The 19,516-nt window shown below is 39.5% G+C and overlaps 1 protein-coding gene across 7 annotated transcripts in view; it reads right to left on the reverse strand.

Annotated features, from left to right (window-relative positions):
* Window positions 1-19,516, reverse strand: part of VPS13B (vacuolar protein sorting 13 homolog B) — a 903,527-nt gene that overhangs the window by 270,498 nt on the left and 613,513 nt on the right. For all 7 annotated transcript variants that reach the window (XR_012644370.1, XM_074986872.1, XM_074986870.1 and 4 more), the window contains one exon: window positions 1,355-1,558. Coding sequence is in view for 6 of the 7 variants with exons in the window: in XM_074986872.1 (XP_074842973.1) it covers window positions 1,355-1,558 (204 nt within the window). In the remaining variant the exon portion in view is untranslated. The remainder of the gene's footprint in view (window positions 1-1,354; window positions 1,559-19,516) is intronic.

A 19,516-nucleotide genomic window follows, 5' to 3' on the forward strand; every position in this document is an offset into this window, starting at 1 on the left:
TGAAAACTACTCTCTGGAAATGGTTATCCAACTAATTAAATACCACTTGATAATAGCCTGGTCTAAGTTGTATTTCCCTAGTTCACTTATAAGGTCATGAGAGACTGTGTCAAATGCTTCCATAAAGTCTAGGTATACCACATCTACCACCTCCCCCTTATCCACAAGGCTTGTTATCCTGTCGGAAGACCTGGTCTACACTAGGGATCAAAGTCGATCCCAGATATACAATTATAGCCATACTATTAACGTAGGTAGAATCAATGTATCAATAGACTTTGTTCCCTGGTGTAGAATGGGGCTTTTTGGGCTCGCACTGACGTCCCTTACTCCACACAGCAGCATGGAGAACCAGGGTTGACAGCCAAGCCCAATGAGATTGATTTTGCTGTATCTTCACTGACTCGGCAAAATCCATCTCTGGAAGATTGATTGAAGTGTGCTGACCCCTCCCCCCATAAGTACAGACATACCCAAGAAAGCTATTAGGTTGGTTTGACGTTTGTTCTTTACAAATCCATGCTGACTATTATTTATCATCTTCCAGATGTTTGCAAATAGAAATACGTAGAATGCAACACACCTGTTATGACTATTTAATTCAGAGTAATCAACATATCGCTTTTTAAATTTAAAATAACAGTAAAACTTGTTTATGCTGTATCTACTATGTGTAGCTTCATTTAGCCTGAATTTACCATACAGCAAATTGTCCCCATCTCATTCTGGGCTCATTATTATCCAGAAATGAACAAGATCCTTTAACTCCACTGGCAGCAATTTTAGCAAGTGAGCCAAATAGAAGTCTCCCAATGGGCAATCCAGAAGAAACTGCTATACCTCTTTCAGCTGGAAGCCTCTTTTCCATATCTTACAGTTCACTTTATGGACAAATGTGCTTAAATATGTCATTCTACCAATACAGCTGTTCTCCTTCACAAAAGTACAAAAAACATTTAGGGTTAACAGAAAAAAACCTACTTTGTACTTCCCTAATTTAGAGACATCTAAGTTGCTTTATTCAAACTTTGTTTAAAAAAATAACACCAAAGGACACAAAACAAAAACTGTTGTTCCTAAATTAAAAACATGAATGCTAAGTCTTAACCTGGAGTTATTTTTTATGGCCATATAATCAGTCATTCAAAAAAGCAATTCCTAATGGAAATGGACACATGGAAAAATTGTAACAACACAAAAAACAGTTTTAAATGTAAAATTCAAAACTCTTTTTCACAAACAATATTTACTGTTCAAAGCAGAAACTGTAAAAGAATAGTTTGTTCAGACATACTGTAGACTGTATTCCCAATGGTTTTTTCCCAAAAGACACAAAAATTGAATGATTTCCTACCTACTGGCCATATTCCATTCAAGCGCTGGGTTCTGAGAATTTCTTTCACTCTCTGTTAGCACACCTCCTTTACCACTGTCCTTCTCAGGTTTCAACTGATCCCACTGTGCAGTACCAATATTGATAGACTGAAGATCTATTTGATATTGTCTGTCTTCAACCTCTGATCCAGGGTCTCGAAGTATTCCCAAATTGAGTGCTCTCCTGTCATGACAGAAAAAAATTTGAGAATTAAAAAGAGAATGTTGCCACTTTGTACTTCATTATGAACTGTGGTCTAAGCATTGAAGGTCGTGGACAACAAAATTTCTATTAACCTCAATGGGGATTTTCCCAGAATAAGTTGGAGGGGGAGCTCAATTCTGCCACCTTTAGGTTGCACAGTACTGTATCAGGGGCTGAGCCTGTAGGAGACATCCCACCGAAAAGAGTGGAAATAAGGAGTTATCAAATGTAAGGATGGCAGAATCAAGCCCTCAATAACAACTTCAGGATATTGCCCTATAGTAAGAAAAATATATTAATCGTATAGCTAATTAATAAACTTTCAGAAGACTGTAGAGAACTAGAAGATTATAAAGAAGGGAAACTGATTTTCCAAACAGTCCAATATACTAAGGTATCCAAATCCCATGGAAAGTCTTAGATGCTTAGCTCCCTTAAATTCTTTTGAAAATTCCAGCCAGAGTGTTACAGTATATTTGCAAAAAAGTCACCCCCAAAGTGTTCTGTAACTGGAATGGAGGAACGTACGACAAGAAATTCCACTACAAGTTAATCTGTTCAAATTTAGCATATCCATGAAAGAATAAAAGTAGCAAGGACATTTCAAAATGTATTGTTATGAGTCCCTAGGTACAAGTAAAATTTTCATAATATGTCTTATTTTGTAAAATTAGTTTAATCATAGTACAGGTTGAAACTCGCTATTTTGGCACTCTTACCCAGTCAGATCTGCAGTCTGACGTGATTTTAGTTAGCTGGATATCCACTTATAATGGGCCAAGTTTCCCATGAACCTATACAGATTGTTTACAGCCACCAGTCCTGGCTCTCAATGTTCTACGCTGCTGTTTAGTTCTAATGTACTCCTAAATGTCTTATAAGGCCCCAGTATGCAGTGGAAGTGTTGGTAATGCTGCTAGACAACATCGATCACCTGTTTTTCTGCAAATTATTTTGGTCAGCACCACTCAAGTACTTATCATGCCAAACTAGAGAGGTTCAACCTGTAATATAGATTTCATTAAAATATTTTCTTATTAAAAACTTTCTGACAAATGATGAAAAAAACCATCAATGTTAAATGGAAATTATATTATGCGTGGATAACATGAAGGTTCTGCTCATTGTATTATCATTATATTACTCAGTACTTTCATGCTTCCTTAAGGACATACAGGAAGCTGCCTTCAGTAACATATTCGGGAGTTTTCTGGATAAGAGAGGGCAGCTGAGACAATTATGAAGGAGATACAATTGTTATCAGTGGAATGCTGTCCTACCAGTTGTCTTCAGACTTCTGTTAAAGATCAGTGGAGAATCTTTGAAAGGATCAGCTTGAAACCATACAGAATAATGCAAGCCCTTCAATTAATAATGGAATAAAAATGTGCAACTGAACTTAGTTTTTAAATACATCAGAAAAGAAGATGAATTGCATATTCCTTTGATTGTTTCCTCAAAATTTGTGAAGCTAATATGTAATTTCTTCCTCATGAATTTAACCACTGCATATTTTAAGCTTGAGCTTCCCATTCAAATATAGGTTCTGATTTTCATATGTAACTGATGCATTTTACAAAAATATTTAATCACTGATGTTAAGAAACTAAAGATACAGACTTGCATACACACAGAGGACAAAACATCTGCAAACAAAGACAGACATTTCTCGGGCTCTCATACAAACATGAGCCCACAGCCACAGGTTTGTTGCTTTCACTTTGAAATTCACGGTCTTCCTGTTACCTAATTCTGGAGTACCTGGAGCAGTGGCCAGAGCGGAGCACTAAGGGGCATTGTGGGTTACATACAGGACACCTCTGGACGCTAATATATTTGATTTTAAGACTTGGAGTTTCCACACAGGCCTTAAATGAACCTTTTGAATTCAAGCTTGCTGCTATACCCAGCAGGAACCAACAATATTGTAATCTCAATATTAGTGCTCCCAAAATTGAGCAAATGGTGTTTAAAGTGAAGACACTCGTGGTAATAGTGAGCTAACTGCTTTAAATTTGAATTTCTTGTAGTGTGGACGCAGCCGTACAAACATCTGCACATACAAACAAAAGCTGACCTGCAGCCTCAGGGGAGCAGGCCAGAGGTACCAGAGATAGTAGCACAGTCCATGGCTGGATAGAAGCAATGCTTTGAAGGGGAAACCACCACTTCTCCCCAGATGATGGTTGCATGACCACCTCTTGTTCCTCCACAGTCTTCCAGCCCATGCTTTCGCTGCTCGCTGCCTCCTGTGAGCAGGGGCTGGGCGCAGCCTGCACAGGGAGGAGTGGCGAGGGAATGGGGCTTGTTGCAGGAGCTGGCACAGGGCCCATGGGGGGTGGGGAGATGGTGGCTGGGGGATGCCCAGAAGTCCCCTCAAGAATCTCCACGTGCCTCCTCATCCTCCTCTAATTAAAATTGCCTCTCTCAATCACCAACATTCAAAGTTAAATGGAAAAAAAAACTATTTCTACTATTTTTCATGGTAAATATACGGTATTTCAGTTACATTATGGGTTAAATAGGCTTTTGTGGGTTAGCCTGGGAACTTAACTACCATTCATAATATTGTTTGTATGGGAAAATGTGTTCTGAGTTCCAAACAGCTTGTTTACAAACAAATTTTTGGAAGAGAACCTATTTGTAGGTTGGAGACGTTCTGTACAGTGAACTATGTTAAAAATTACCAAGTGACAATGGGTCATGCAATCATTTGGATTAAACAAAGCAAATAATCAAGTTAAGACTGGAGAAAATATTTTGGTAAATACAGTAGACCCCTGACTTATGCGGGGTTGTATTCTCACAACTCCCACATAAGTCGAATTTCCCATACAACTCTGGGGAGCCAGGAAACTGACCAGGCCACTCAGTGGAAGGGAGCCAGGGACCAGGCAAGCAGTCAGGTGTCCTTGTCAGTGGCAACAGCTGAAAGCATGACTCTTGGCTGCTGCCACTGACAGGAGCAGCTGCTGCCCAACAGGAGTGGGGAAACCTCTCCTGCCAGTGGTGGCAGCCCAGTCACTGGCGGCCCTGGGCAGAGTGGTTTCCCCACTCCTGTCGGGGCAGCAGTCACATTAACCCAAGATGTGCAACTTGGTTACACGTATCTCACGGGTTTACTGTATTAATCAGTATAAAAGCACCAAGAGACACACTGTGTGATGTTCATGGGGTTACATTTTTCTAATAATATGAATACTACAGTAAAATCTTTCATAACCAGCAACTGGGACCAGGAGGTTGCTGGATATTCAAATTTGCATCTGAAAAGAGAGGTGGCTCGGGATCCTTGGCAGGAGGGCAGGGAACTCTGACAGACCCATGTCTGGGAGCTGGCTGGGGCACAGAGGCCCTTGAGCCGCTCCAGTCCCAGGGAGCCAACCACGATGCCAGGCTCTGGGAACTCGGGAAACCCCAGGGATGGGAGCTGGCCAGGTCTGAGGGCTCTGCTGGTGGGCACGGGGCTGAGAGCCAACCACCATGGGGGAACATCAGCAGCCGGCTGGCATGGGGCTGGGAGCCAGCGGGCTGGAGTCCTGGGAAATGCAGTGGGCTAGGGTGGGGGAAGGCTGGGTTGTGCAGTTCTGCTGGCAGCCAGGGAGTGGGGGAACATAATGGGCCTGTGGTGCAGGGAGATTAATGCATACCCTAAAACCTCTCACTGTCATGCTAATACTCAACCTACATTTTCTTTGTTTAAATTGCATCCTCTTGCTCCTAGTTATAGCCAGTGAACAACCTAATTCCTCTCCGTCTTTCACTGTACACCTTTGAAACATTAGTAGATTCTTATGTTTCTGCAACCCTCCCATTTTTTCCACCTCTTAGGCATTCCATACAAATGCAGTTCTTTTAAAACTCAGTTCTCACACTGTAAATCAATCCCTCCAGCCTCTACTTCTGTTACTTTTCTCTGAACCCCTGCCGATGATTAATAACTTTCTGTTAAGGCAGGGCCCAGAGGTATTTATAATATCCCAGATGTGCATGCACCAGAGGTACAATATAAAACACTGCATACTCAACCAATTTCATGGCATGGTGCCTTTGTGTATGCAGACTTAATTTTGTTAGCTTTTTTACTGCCATATCGCACTGTATACTCACGTGTGATTTTCTGTTCATTGTCTTCATCTTGAGAGGATTTCAGTACCTCAGTTTTCTAGGCACTTCCTCCCCACTGAGTGTGTGTGTTCTGGATTATACTTCTCCATATTTACTGGCTTATATTGATTTGCATTATGGGCCATTTCAGGGCTCTATGCAAAACACAGGCACAGTACTCCATTCCTGCAGCCGAGAAAGCCTGATCAGCTTATGCAAAGCATAAGTCCAAAAGCAGGTTTGCAATTGGTTTTGCAAACCAGTTATGAAAGTAAGTCATGCTGGTGATGCGAGTTGGTACTCAACCCTTCGTACAAATAAAGCAGTACAACCACATGTGGTATAATTTCAAGGACTTTTATAAAAGAATCAGAAGCATTAACACATTAACTACTGATGATATTTTGCTAATGACCGATTAACAATCCGAAACTGAATTCTGTCAGTTTATACTGAGAGAAAAAATAATTTCTAATTTTTGCAACTAATTGTATATACACATATTTATAAATAAAAACACATTGTTTTCTCTTGTCAGTTACTTGTATGAATAATATCCTTATTTTGTTCACTATACTTCCTGAATGGACCACATTAAGTGAAAACGTATTATTAATGCCCTTGTCTAGAACACACATGGCTACAAATTCCTTGAACTTTGCACCCCTTTTTCAATTTGCTGCCTTAGAAACCCTTCTAGCAACAGAAATAAGGAAAAAAGGTAAGCCAAGGTTCACATGACTTCTGTACCTCTAGCATCAAAGTTGCTTTAGCAGCAGAAATGCACTGCAGGAGTTAGAACAGTCATTGCTTCACCCTTCTAAAAATAACTCCACCATCCCATTTGAGTTGTTCAGCAGGTGGTGTAGGAGGATAAACTACAGCCTATAACAGGTGGTCAATAATACAATAAGATCATAAGGAACCAAAGAAGACCTTAAGCATATAACAGGAAACATAGCTTTATTGTTTTCCTTTTTAAATTGATTTAGTCTGGGTCGAGCCCTTTTGTATGCTTATACAAGAAACAGTTCATGTTGAGCCAGTACTACCCACTACTGAGTAGGCATACTTTTGAGACCCCGATTAAGAAGTTACTTATGGCTCAGCTGAGAACTACAAAATGCTAAACAAACCAGAAAAAAGACATTTAAAAATGAATATAAACTATGTTGTGATTTACAAATGTTTAAAATTGTGTGATCAAAGTCACCTCAGTCAATGTTTAAGTAGATATAACCACACATTTCTCTTCTATTCCAAATCTATTTGGTTCAAGCCACAAACACCAAAGACAGCATTTTGAAGGTGACAGTGTCTCCCTATCCTAAATCTAAAATAAAATGCCTCTGAGTACATGTAGACCAATCTGTTTCCTCTGCTTCTATGAATGGTGGATGTGAACTCCTTTTACATCTGGGCACAGAATTGGGGACTGATATCTCAATGTTGTTAATCCTCTCCTCACGTTAATTCACACCGCTCATTTCCTTATATAGCGAGGAAATCCTAAACTATGACTGAGGAACAGTTGAACCAGAAAGTGGGTCAGAGAGTGAAACTAGCCCTTGAATCCTCCATGTTACCTCTCTCTACTCCATATTGATTCCATAGCTGTATTATTTCTTAACAGGCAAGAAACCAATTCTGGAGGGAGAATCTAGAAGCAACAGTTGATGGGGAATGTCATTGGACCACATCTCCCACAGAGAAGTTGTGGAGATAGACAAGTAGCATGGCAAACACAAGGCATGTGGATATACTAGTTTGGAAGGAAAAATAGGTTCTATGAACAAAGCACCATGTCAGAAATGAACAATAACAAGGAAACAGAATAAAAGCTAATTAGTATGATTACTTATTTGTATGCTGTAGTGCTTTGATGCCGCCTGTGTTAGGGCACGGTAAAAAAACAGAACACAAAAGAAGTCCTTGTTCCACAAGGCCATGTCTACACTTGCCTCCTCCATTTGGAAGGGGCGTGTTAATGAGGCCCTTCGGAAGATGCTAATGAGGTGCTGACATGAATATGCAGTGCCTCATTAGCATAATGGCAGCCACATGTGATTCAAAAGTGCCGCTTTCAGAAGCATGTTGCCCGTGTAGACAGACACTGTCAAAAGGACCCCGATTTCGAAAGCCCCTTCTTCCTAAAACCAAATAGGAAGAAAGGACTTTTGAAGCCAGGGAGTCTTTTTGAAAGGCCCCATCTACACAGGAACCATGCATTCCAAAATCCGCACTTTTGAATTGCACGCAGCCACCATTATGCTAATGAGGCGACTCATAGTCAAGCAAGTGCCTCATTAGCATATTCTGAACTGCCTCATTAATATGCCCCTTCTAAAAGGAGGGAGCAAGTGTAGACACAGCCCAAGAGTTTACAAAGTAAGTATAAAACAAGAAGCTCCAGAAGATACAGATACAGTAGGGTCTCAAGATTTGCGAGCTCAATGTTTGTTAATTCAATTATCTGCGAGCAGCTGAGTGGCTGCTTTCCTGGGCCCCAGGCAGGAGTGCAGGCAGCTGCTGCTTCCCTGGGGATCCGGGCATGGAACGTTGGCAGCTGCTGTTTCCCCCAGGGCCCCAAGCAGGAGCACAGGCAGTTGCCACTTTCCCTGGGGCCCCAAAGCAGGCTGCCTTATTGGCAAAATTCAACATTCACGAGGGTTCACAACATGGAACCCTTGTCAACGTTGAAACCCTGCTATAAATGGAGGAGTACAATGAAATAATGAAACAATATTGATCAGCACACGTGCTCTCAGTGTTGCCAAATTTTTAGCAGGTATCACAGCAAAGGAGATTTTTTGAGAAGGAATTTGAGAGAGATGATAATGTGGCTTTGTGGATGTTTACAGAGCACTCCTCCCGAGCATACAGGACTGCATGGGAGAAAACATGAAGATGCTAGTTGGAATATGTAATAAGTGTGTAAAGTAAACTGGTATTGAAATTTCAGTAGTAAATGACTACTTAAAGGTAGGGTGGGAACAGGCTGGGAACTGCTTTGGAAATGATGAAAAGTAGCTGATGTTTGATACAAGAAAAAGGAGGATCCAGTATAGGGACATGGTGAATAACAGGCAAGGAAAATTATCTTTCCAATAGCATTCTGAATGGATGAGAGGGGGACAAGATTGTGTTTGTCAAAGTCCGATAGAAGAATGTTGCAGTATTTGAGAGACCAGATGATGAGAGCCTGGAGAAGAGTTTTAGCTATGTGAATGGAGAGGAAAGACAGCAATATGATGTAGAAGTACTGGCAAGAGTTAGACGTAACTTGAAGCTCACCATGAGAGAGGTCCAACTTGAAGATTACACCCAAATTAGGGGTTTGAGTGACAGGCAGAATTGTGATGTGGCCCACAATTTCTGGGAAAGTAAGCAGTTGGGGGAAGAGTTTGGAGGGTTAAGATGTACTACCCTGTGTTTTCCCAGTGGGGCCACATTCTCATTTTGTCCTTATATAGTATCTATATCAATGTTATTAAAAAACAGCTCCATTTTAGCCATATTGTGCTTGAGCTGATGGCTACACATCCAAAAGGAGATAGAGAGGTTGAGATTTTAGCTTGTACAGGAATTAGATCTTTAGTAGAGACACAGAACTGTGAAATATCCACTTAGAGGAGACAGTTGCATTGTGTTTCTGTGTAAGATTAGTCAGAGATGAAGTGTCAAGGGAGAAGAGAAGGGAACCAAAGACAACCCTCCAGAACACCTCCCCTTCCCCTATAAAGCAGAAGGGGGATATTGAGGACCTTCCAAAGGACATGCTAAAGGAGAGATTAAGTGCACAAAGACAACCAGTAGAAGACAAGATTTCAAGAAAGGTACAGTTGATACACCAGAAGCAGGAAGCTTGCTAAACCACCATTGGGGCCACAGGAAGATGGAGATGCTAAGGAAGCACTCAAAGATGATAAGGCCAATGTGGATAAACTAAATACATTCTTTGCTTCAGTTTTCATTGCTGAGGATATTAAATTGATTCCCAAATCTGAGCCATTCTTTTTAGGTGACAAATATGAGGAATTGTCCCAGAGTGAGGTTTAAAGGATGTTTTGGAACTAACTGATGAACTTAACAGTAAGAAGTCACTGTGATCAGATGGCATTCACCCAAGAGTTCTGAAAGAACTCAAAGGCTGTGTCTAGACTAGCCCCCAACTTTGAAGGGGGCATGGCAATTAGGGTGTTGGGAGATAACTAATGAAGTGTTGCAGTGCATACGGTGAAACTTCAAAGCGATGGCTTGCATGTAGCCGCGGGTCAGCCACAGGTACTTTGAAGCCCCTGTGCTACTCCAAAGTCCCTTTACTCCTCAAAATTTTGAGGTGTTTGGAGATTACTAATGAAGTGCTGTGGTGCATATGCAGCATTTTATTAGCTAAATCTCCCCTGCTGCAACTTTGAAGTGACAGCTTGCATGTAGCTGCAGGTACATGCAAATCGGCACTTCTAAGTTTCACACTTCGAAGTTGCCACAGGGGAGATTTAGCCTAATAAAGTGCTGCATATGCACCACAGCACTTCATGAGTAACCTCCTAACACCCTAATTACCATGCCCCCTTCAAAGTTGGAGGTTAGTCTAGACACAGTCAATGTAAAAATCTGGAACTATTAACTGTATTTTGTAACTTGTCCTTTAAATCAGCTTCTGTACCTAATGACTGGAAGAGAGTCAATGTGATGCCAATATTTTTAAAAGGGTTCTAGATGGGATCCTGACAATTACACACCAGCAAGTCCAACATCAGTAGTAGGTAAATTAGTTGAAACTATAGTAAAGAAAATTGTCAGACATATAGATGAACATAATTTGTTGGGGAAAAGTTAACATGGTTTCTATAAAGGGAAATCATGCCTTCCTACTCTGCTAGGCTATGTCTACAAAGCACAGATATTTTGAAATAACAGCCCTTATTTTGAAATAACTTTGCAAGCATTTAGACTACAAAGAAGCTATTTTAAAATAGTGAGTGTATTATTTCAAATTTCATCATTTCCAATTTGACAAGGTCTCTCACCAAAGACTCTTTAGTAAAGTGAATTATCATGAGACAAGAGGAAAGGTCTTCTCATGGACTGATAACTTGTTAAAAGACAGGAAACAAAGGGAATAAATGGAGAACGAAGAGTGGCAACTAGTGGTTTCAGCCAAAGGTCCACACTGGGACCATTCCTATTCAACATTATCTGGAGAAGGGTGTAAACAGCGAGAAGGCAAAATTTGCTGATGATACTAAACTGTTCAAGATACTTAAGAACATGACAGACTGTGAACAGCTTCAAAAAGATCTCACAAAACCAAGAGACCAGGCAGCAAAATGGCAAATTAAATTTATTGTCGATAAAGGTAAAGCAGTGTACGTTGGAAAAAATAATCTCAACTATACACCCAAAGTGACAGGGACTAATTTAGCTATTACCACTTAATAGAGAGATCCTGGAGTCATTAAAGATGGTTCTCTGAAAAGGGCAGCAGTCAAAAAAGAAAGCAGGATGTTAGGAATTTTTAAGAAAGAGATGGAGATTAATACAGAGAACATCTTATTTCCTTTATATAAATCCACAGTACACCCACATCTTCAATACTGTGTACAGATGTGGTCGCCTCATCTCAAAAAAGATAAATTTGCACTGGCAAAAGTTCAGAAAAAGGCAACAACAATTATTAGAGGTTTGGAATGGGTGCCCTATAAAGAGAGATTAAAAAGACTGACTTTTTAACTGAGAAAAGAGGAGACAAAGGGAAATATGATACAGGTCTAGAAAATCATATCTGGTGTGGAAAAACTGAATAAGGAAAAGTTATTTACTTGTTCCCATAACAAAAGAACTAGGGATCACCAAAGGAAATTAATGGGTAGCAGGTTTAACACTAATAAAAGGAAGTTTTTCTTCACATAGCACACGTGGTAGACCTGTGGAACTCTTTTCCAGAGGATCTTGTGAAGATCAGGACTTTAGCAGGAATCAAAAAAGAACTAGATACATTCATGGAGGTTAGATCCAGGAGTGGCTACAAGCAGTGCCTTTTTTGAAGAAAAAATAAAACAGCCAGTACTCAGCTAGCTCCCTGCCCCATCACCCCTAGCCAATCCCACAGTTGGGCCTGCTGAGGTGCCGGTACTCAGTACCAGCAAGTACTGGCACAAAATGAGCAACGGCTATTAGCCAGGATGGATAGGAATGGTGTCCCTCGCCTCTGTTTGTCAGAGGCTGGAAATGGGACAGAAGAGGCATCACTTGATGATTACTTGTTCTGTTCACTCCCTCTGGGTCATCTGGCATTGGTCACTGTTGGAAGACAGGATACTGGGCTAGATGGATTTTTGGTCTGACTCAGTATGGCTGTTTTTATGATGGCACTGAAGGTGGCTGGCAGATCAAAAGGGATGAAGTTGAAGTCCTGCTTCTGTGTTTTTGCTAGGAAGAGTTTAATAGAGACTTTTCTGAGAAAAATGGAACGCAAGGGGCAGAAGCTGGACTGGAGGGTCTAAACTAAAAGAAAGGAACTCAAGATAGATTATGTAGTTGCATATTCAATGAACTTACAGATGTAAGGGAGATAAAACAGGAGTTGTAGACACAAGTGCCTCAAAGGCACAATTTTTAAAAATGAAAGGGTTAAATAATGTTTGTACTGTTTGACAAAAGAAACAAGAAGAGAGAGAGAAAGTTAAGAGGAGGAAGGGGAGAGATGAGAGTGGGGGGTAAAGGAGATCCAGAAATGGAATATGATCCTGGGGATCACAGACCAAAAGCAGTGGTTAGAAGCAGAAGAATGATTGATGGACTCCAAGTGAATGTTGAACAACAAATACAATTCTGCATAATAATACATATATTTCAAAAACTCTGGAAAAACTCTGGATAACCTATGTTGTAATAGGACTTGTCAACACTAAAGTCCGTAAATATAAATTTACATAATCCATACTCAAACAATCCTGAAATCCTCCTGGTAATCTCTCTAATACGTGATTGAAACCTGTTGTCCACTCTCGCAGAGTTCTGTGAGGGATTCGTCTCTTTCTATAATAACAACAAAGTGTAAGCTTGCCCAAGGACAAAAAATATAGTCCTTTAGTGGAGTTTGTTGCCTGCTTTTTACAAAGAAAAGGGGCAACTTTGATTTTATTTAATTCTAGATTATACCATAAGAAAACACAATGGAATAATACTCAATTTAAAATTACATACATTTTGAATAAACTCTAAAGCATGCATCACTAGATGATTACCCATTCTGTTGATTCCCTCTGGAGCACCTGGAATTGGCCAGGGTCAGAAGACAGAATACTGGGATAGATGGATCTTTGGTCTGACCCAGATATGGCTGTTATTACATACTTAACGAAGATGCATTTACTTCCCAAGCTACTGGATTCTGGTATTGCCATTCAAATTTAAAGTTCTGCCAGCAACTTATTCTTTCCCAAAACTAACTCAATTAAAGAAAAATAGATCAACTGGTCACTGAATTTCATTTCTACAGCAAAATGATATATTTTATCTGTTATTTATAAAGAAGATGCTGAAAGTCTGTAATAAATGTGTCCTGGATGAGTGGATTTTTCAAATTATTTTCCTAAGGCACAAGTCTCTGCTTTATATGTTGCCATATGTGAAAAGCTCTCATCTCCTCTCACAAAGTAACCACAAGTTTGCTTTTCTTTAATTTCTTCATTTATTTCTATTGCTGGTTTAACACAACTTATTTCTCAGGAATGAAAGCCATGATATGTATTACTTTAACCTGTTTACTCATTTAGCATATACAAATATTATTTACCATTCAGTGCATTCCCTCTTCAAAGAGCTGTACAAACTATTTATCTAACATTGTAGTGTGAGAATAAAATAGCATAAACAAGGTACAGTACTTCCTCAGTATCTCACTGTGTTAATAAGGACATATTGTAAATATCTGTGGGCACAACTCACTTTTTATTTTATCTTTGCTTTTCACCTTTAAAGTAATATATTTTAACAACAACTACATTTCTGCCTGAAGCACAGTGGAAACGTGGGAGGCCCGAGACAACATGGCGGCACACTGTTGAGGCAGACATGAAGAGAATGAACTACATCTGGGACACACTGGACAAAATGGCCAAATACAGACAGAAGTGGAGGACCTTCACCGCTACTCTGCATGCTAGTGGGCATAACTGGCTTTAACTAACATTTCCTCTAATCTAATCTTGTCCCTGTCCTGTATTGTCTGAACCACATTTTGCAAAATAATTTCTCTTGGGATAGCAGGAGATGAACTGTCTCTCCTGATGTTTCACAGGAAAGTGTTGACACAGCAGATGACCACTGTATCAGAAGCAATGGAAATGAACTAGTAAGCTGAGCTCCCTGGCTTCAATGTTAGTTTTGATTTGCAAGACCCATGTACAGGAAAACCTAATTTTCAAAATATGATCAGTACCAACTCAGTGAAAATAAATCACAAAAGAAAGAATCTTTGATCTACCATTGTTAAACTTTTCTATAAAGTATAGTAGATACACAAGAACACTTGACATTTTATGTAAATGTTATTAATAGAATTCATAATGGATAATTTATATAGTCATCCAAAGTCACATTTATCACTGTATAATCGATTTGTGGTGTTTACAACTTCTTGACTAGACATATAAACCAACTGTGAGATGGATTACTTTTGCAATTAGTATGCTGAAAATAAATGGCAAACAGTGACTGAAACATATACCAATGAGTTGTAAATAAAATTAATTCCTTATTATTCTTTACTATTTCAAATGACTGATGTAGTTAAAAAACTTTTTTGAAAAATTTACAATCTAAACATTCCCCATGAACATTTTGTTCTCTTTTAAACAAATGCTGGTAATAGCCATGCTAGTTCTTTGCTAGTTCTTGTGAACTCTGTGGCCTCTGTCTCTGTTCACATGTAGGATGGACAGCATTGCCAAGAAAGTCAAGGGACTCTGTGGTGAGGCTTCAAAGAAAATGGAGAGGGTCTGATGATATAAAAATTGTAAAGACCTCTGGATGACTCCAGGACAGGAACACTGGAGACACCATGGCTTTGGATATTTTTGGATCAAAAGTTATACGGACTATGGTATTAGGATATATTAGGACATCGTGCATAACTGTGATGGTCATGGTCAGTCTGCAGTGTGAATTAACCATTTCCTGTCTTGAATATGTGTTTAAGCAGGAAGAGGGGGGGTTGTTATTGCTGGGTGCTGCTGAGGTGTTAGTGGGTGTTACTGAGACCTGATTGGATGATAATTAAGTTCTGTTTTCTGCAAACTGGTCCCACCAGGATTTTTTAGCAAATTGGTATCAAAGTCTGGATTCTTAAGCATTGGGGAAAGATTGTCTATTTAAAATCTACGCTTGAAGAGGGAGGTTGGGTCTTGGTTAACACCAGGTACTTTAAGCCACAAATCCTTCTACACTGGTCAGAACCTACCTTTAGAAATTTCCTAATACACTAGCTATAGTGTACAATATTGCCAGTGAAGATGTAGTTACTCACCGTGTGCAATAAAACAGTTCTTCAAGATTTCCTGCTATGGTGCAACATAGCAAGTTTGTTTGCATCCCTGAACAACTGACTGGAGAATTTTTGTAGCAGCATCCCTTCAGTTTGCACATTTGCTTCCCACAGAACTGGTCAGGGCAAACAGACTAACCAGTTTCTTTTCTAATGCAAAGTCATGGACAAGAACTCCAGAGTAGAGGAGAGATGGGCAGGTTGTAAAGCACCTATGGGGGATACTTTTTGAAAAAGCATTGTGATTGCACAAAGTGAGGAACTTCTTCTTCGAGTAGCAGCCCTATGGGAACACCACTGTAGATGACTCCTGACAGGTATCCTCATTGGGCAGGTTGGAACTTTAGACTCAGGTCTGTTAGAGATGACAATACCATGGTGCTGAAGAGAGTACTGGAGGCAGAATCCCCAGTGATTGCATAGTGTTCTGTGAAAGTGTAGACTGATGCTCATGTCACCACTCTGCAGATTTCTTGAAGAGGAGATCAACTTAATGAAGTGCATGTGAATAGTGTCTGGAGGGTCACACGGGCTGTGTCTACACTAGCAAGTTCTTTTGAAAGATTTTTCGAAAGAAGGGGACTCTTCCAAAAGATCCCGTGGACCATCTACACACACAAAGTGTTCTTTAAAAAGTAAATTGAAAGAATGTGGCACTCCTTTTGAAATCGCTCTTCCTTTCCTGTTTCAGGAAGAGTGACCCCTTTCAAAACCGTCTTTCAAAAGAAAACATGTAAATGCTCTACAGATCCCCTCTCTCCTACTTTTAAAAAAAAAAAAAAGAGGAGTCCTTGTGGGGCCTGATTTTTGGATCCTTGGCCTGTTCGTTCAAAAGAGCAGGGGCTGGGTGGAAGCTCTCTTTTGAAAGAGCAGATCACTCTTTTGATCTTCTTTTTTGTGTGTGGATGCACTATTTTGAAAGAAGTTCTGCTGGAAGAGATCTTCCGGAAGGCCTTCTTTCGAAAGATTTCTGGAGTGTAGACATAGTCATGAATTGATAACATTACTGAATGTAGTTCAAGACCCATGTAGACAGTATCTGGGATGATATAGCTGAGCTCTTGAATCTCTGCAATTGTGAGGAAAAGTCACGATTGAAAGTCTTTGTTCTATATAGGGCTTGGACTAATGTATGTAATATAGCCTCCCTGCTGTCTTGGTAAGGCTTGGGGGTTTGAAGGTAAATCAATTTCTTCATGTGAAATGGAGATGCTACAATAAAAATGAATTCTGGCTGAGGCTTAAGCATAATTTTGTCCTGAAAGAATGCTATATAGGAGGATGCACCATCAGAGCTGCTTTTCCCTCTGTTCTCCCAGCCAAGGTAACTGCAGTCAGGAATGCCATTTTAACTGACTAGCTATAGCTTTACAAATCTCCACCTTCTATGCATTAGACCACTTAATTAAGCTTTGCCATAGACTCAATGTTTTATACACCAACATGATTAAAAACAGTTGTCAACATACTATAAGGCAAAAAGGATGGGATTTGGAATAATTTTAATATTTAATACTATGTTGTATTAGCATAATAATGCTCTATTATATGCTGTACAAGTACAGAAACACATTAGCACTGGCATATTTGTTAATGTAATACTTTAAAACTTGTGTATGAATTGTAAAGCTTCACAAATGCAGGTCAGGTATTTGTGAGTTCATGTGGATAACCATTATGTCTGCATGTTTGATTTGAAAAAGACAATGCATACTATCATGATGGGTTCTACCGAAATGGCTAAAATAGCTAAACAGTATATGTAATAGTTTGCAGTATATATATATAATTCGAATAGTTTTGTTTTGAGCAAATTACAGTAAACCCTCTCATACCTGGAAGTCCCAGGACTCACAGGTTGCCAGATAGTAAACTATTCTGGATAATAGAGAGGTATACCTAACAATGTATAACACCTAAATAAAAACAAGATTTGATATTAAGAAAACAAAAACATATGCAGAGTACTTTACTCACCAACAGTAGCATTGTACACAGTAAACATATAGGGTGCATCTATACACTCTCCTTCCGGAAGCCCCCTCGCCTTCAAAATTTTGGAAATCTCATTACAGTAACTATAATGCATTTGCTGAATTTATTTGTATGTCCTTTCACCATATTGTACTTATGGAAAATGTAACTAAAATTTACTTACAGTTAAAATACCTGTTATCTGAAAGTTCCAGATGATAGAATGATGCATATGAAAGAGTTTACTGCATAACAAAAGAAAAGGTCTCAAAAGATCTTAAGATCTAAAGTCTTAAATGCCTCTAGCACTATTAAAATGTTTAAATACCAGACATTATCACCAAAAAACCAATACTGTTTGAATTATTTTGGTCTGGCTAGTATGACAAGTAGCACATAAGATTAACAACATCTGAAAGATTAGAGAAAAATATTTTCTTCACTTTTCACACTGCAAAAACACATGTAAAACATTTTTTAAAAGATGAACACGTGACAAAAATTGGCAAGAAAGACAGCAGGACTAGTGTAATGCCTGAAACTAATTTTAGCATATTTATTTCCTTAATTTCTCCTCTCTCCCACATTTAGAAACAAAATGTATATAAATAAGGATTTGAGACAGTAATGTGGCTATACAAAACATGGCTGATGAACTTCTAAAGAGCATTATTATCAGATAAATTTTCAGGCTCACAGTTTAAAAATAAAAGGCAGACTTGGAACTCTTATAACAACTACATTTCTAATACAACTTGTACAGTATTCAAGTACTGGCATTGAAAGAAATCTTTAACACCTCAGCAGCTGTGTATGGGTAACGGAATTGAAAATAAAATTTATGTACTGAGAAATGATGAGATCAAGCAGTTGTTAAAGGGTGTTTCAAGCACTACCTTTGCCTTAGCTGGTGCAGCCCATACCTCCCCGTACAATTGCTCTGAAAGGCGTTTCTTCAGAACAGAAATATTTACAAGATAGGGAAAAAAAGTCTCATTTACTCTGAGGGACTGTGTTCAGATGAAAGCTTGTGCATTATAAACTAACTGTCTGGCTACACCAAAAGGACAGGAGCCACTGATGTGATTTAGTCAGCTTGCAACTTTATTATTAGATGTCTGGATTACTTGGCATATTAAAGTGTACAGTAGGTAACGCCACGATCATTTCAACATCTACCCTTTTTCCCCCATGGCCCCCCAGCCAACACATTGCTGAGATCTTACCATCTTCCCCCTGAAACGAGAATGTTTTTGGGGGGGAGGAAACAGTTCTAAAGCAAGTGGTAGTAGGCATCCTTTCATGGCAATTATAGGAACATCATATTCCTCCTTTCCCTCCATTCCCTTCCTTTAAAAGCATCTCCTTGAAGTTCTTCACCAAGCCATTAAACTGGTCACAATATACTTCCCCCATGGAGTGCCTGCACTGGACATCTGCCTCAAACTTCCCAACCTGACTTGAAACATCATAGCCTAAGTCCCTTCCTTACTCACCATTACAAAGTCCCCACTTGAAGCTGCTGTGAGGAAAGTAAAACAAACAAACGAAACAAACAAAAACAACCCCAAGGCCCAACACAATCCATCTTAGCCAAACTGATACGTAAAAATTCCTTCCTTTCCCACCACCCTCCAAAGAAAGGAGAAGGTAGTGTAATGCCTGCAGCAGGTCCTTAAAAAACCTGGCATATTTTTGCCATAGCTCAGGCGAAGAAGGTGGATGCTACTCGACCTGCTACATGCAGGGTTATCACCTGTCCAGTAACTGTCAGAAAATAATTTCATTTGTCATTTTTATATATTTTTAAAGATTTCTATTATTATTACAATACACTGGGATGTCTAATGTTAAACGTTTCTGTATCTAAAGATGCTGCAGTGTTCTCACTTCTGCAGGTTTAAGCAATAATGTCAAAACAGTTGAAAATACACTAGCTGTCTGCTCACTGACAGGGAAGCACAACACAAACATGCAAGAGAGAGTGTGAGAGACCTGCAAGGCATATTAAATAGGAGAAGAACAAGGCAATTGTGGAAGTGATTCTACTAAACTCATCCCAGTAAACGTTCCCATCAGAGACTGCACATCCACTGAGAAGTTGCAAAACAAAAGAAATTACGAAGATTAACTGGAAAAATGTGCTTTTTGTTACCAAGATGCTATCAGTATGTGTTATTCTTCTAGAGACTATAAAAGGCAAGGGTGCCATTTCAGAGGGTGGGGGAGAGGGAAAATAACAGCCATGCATATTGAGATACTGCCTGCTTTTCCTCCCCTTCACTAGGAAGAAGAGCAAGCAG

Source organism: Carettochelys insculpta, chromosome 2, assembly GCF_033958435.1.
Source record: "Carettochelys insculpta isolate YL-2023 chromosome 2, ASM3395843v1, whole genome shotgun sequence".
NCBI classification, from domain to species: Eukaryota; Metazoa; Chordata; order Testudines; family Carettochelyidae; genus Carettochelys; species Carettochelys insculpta.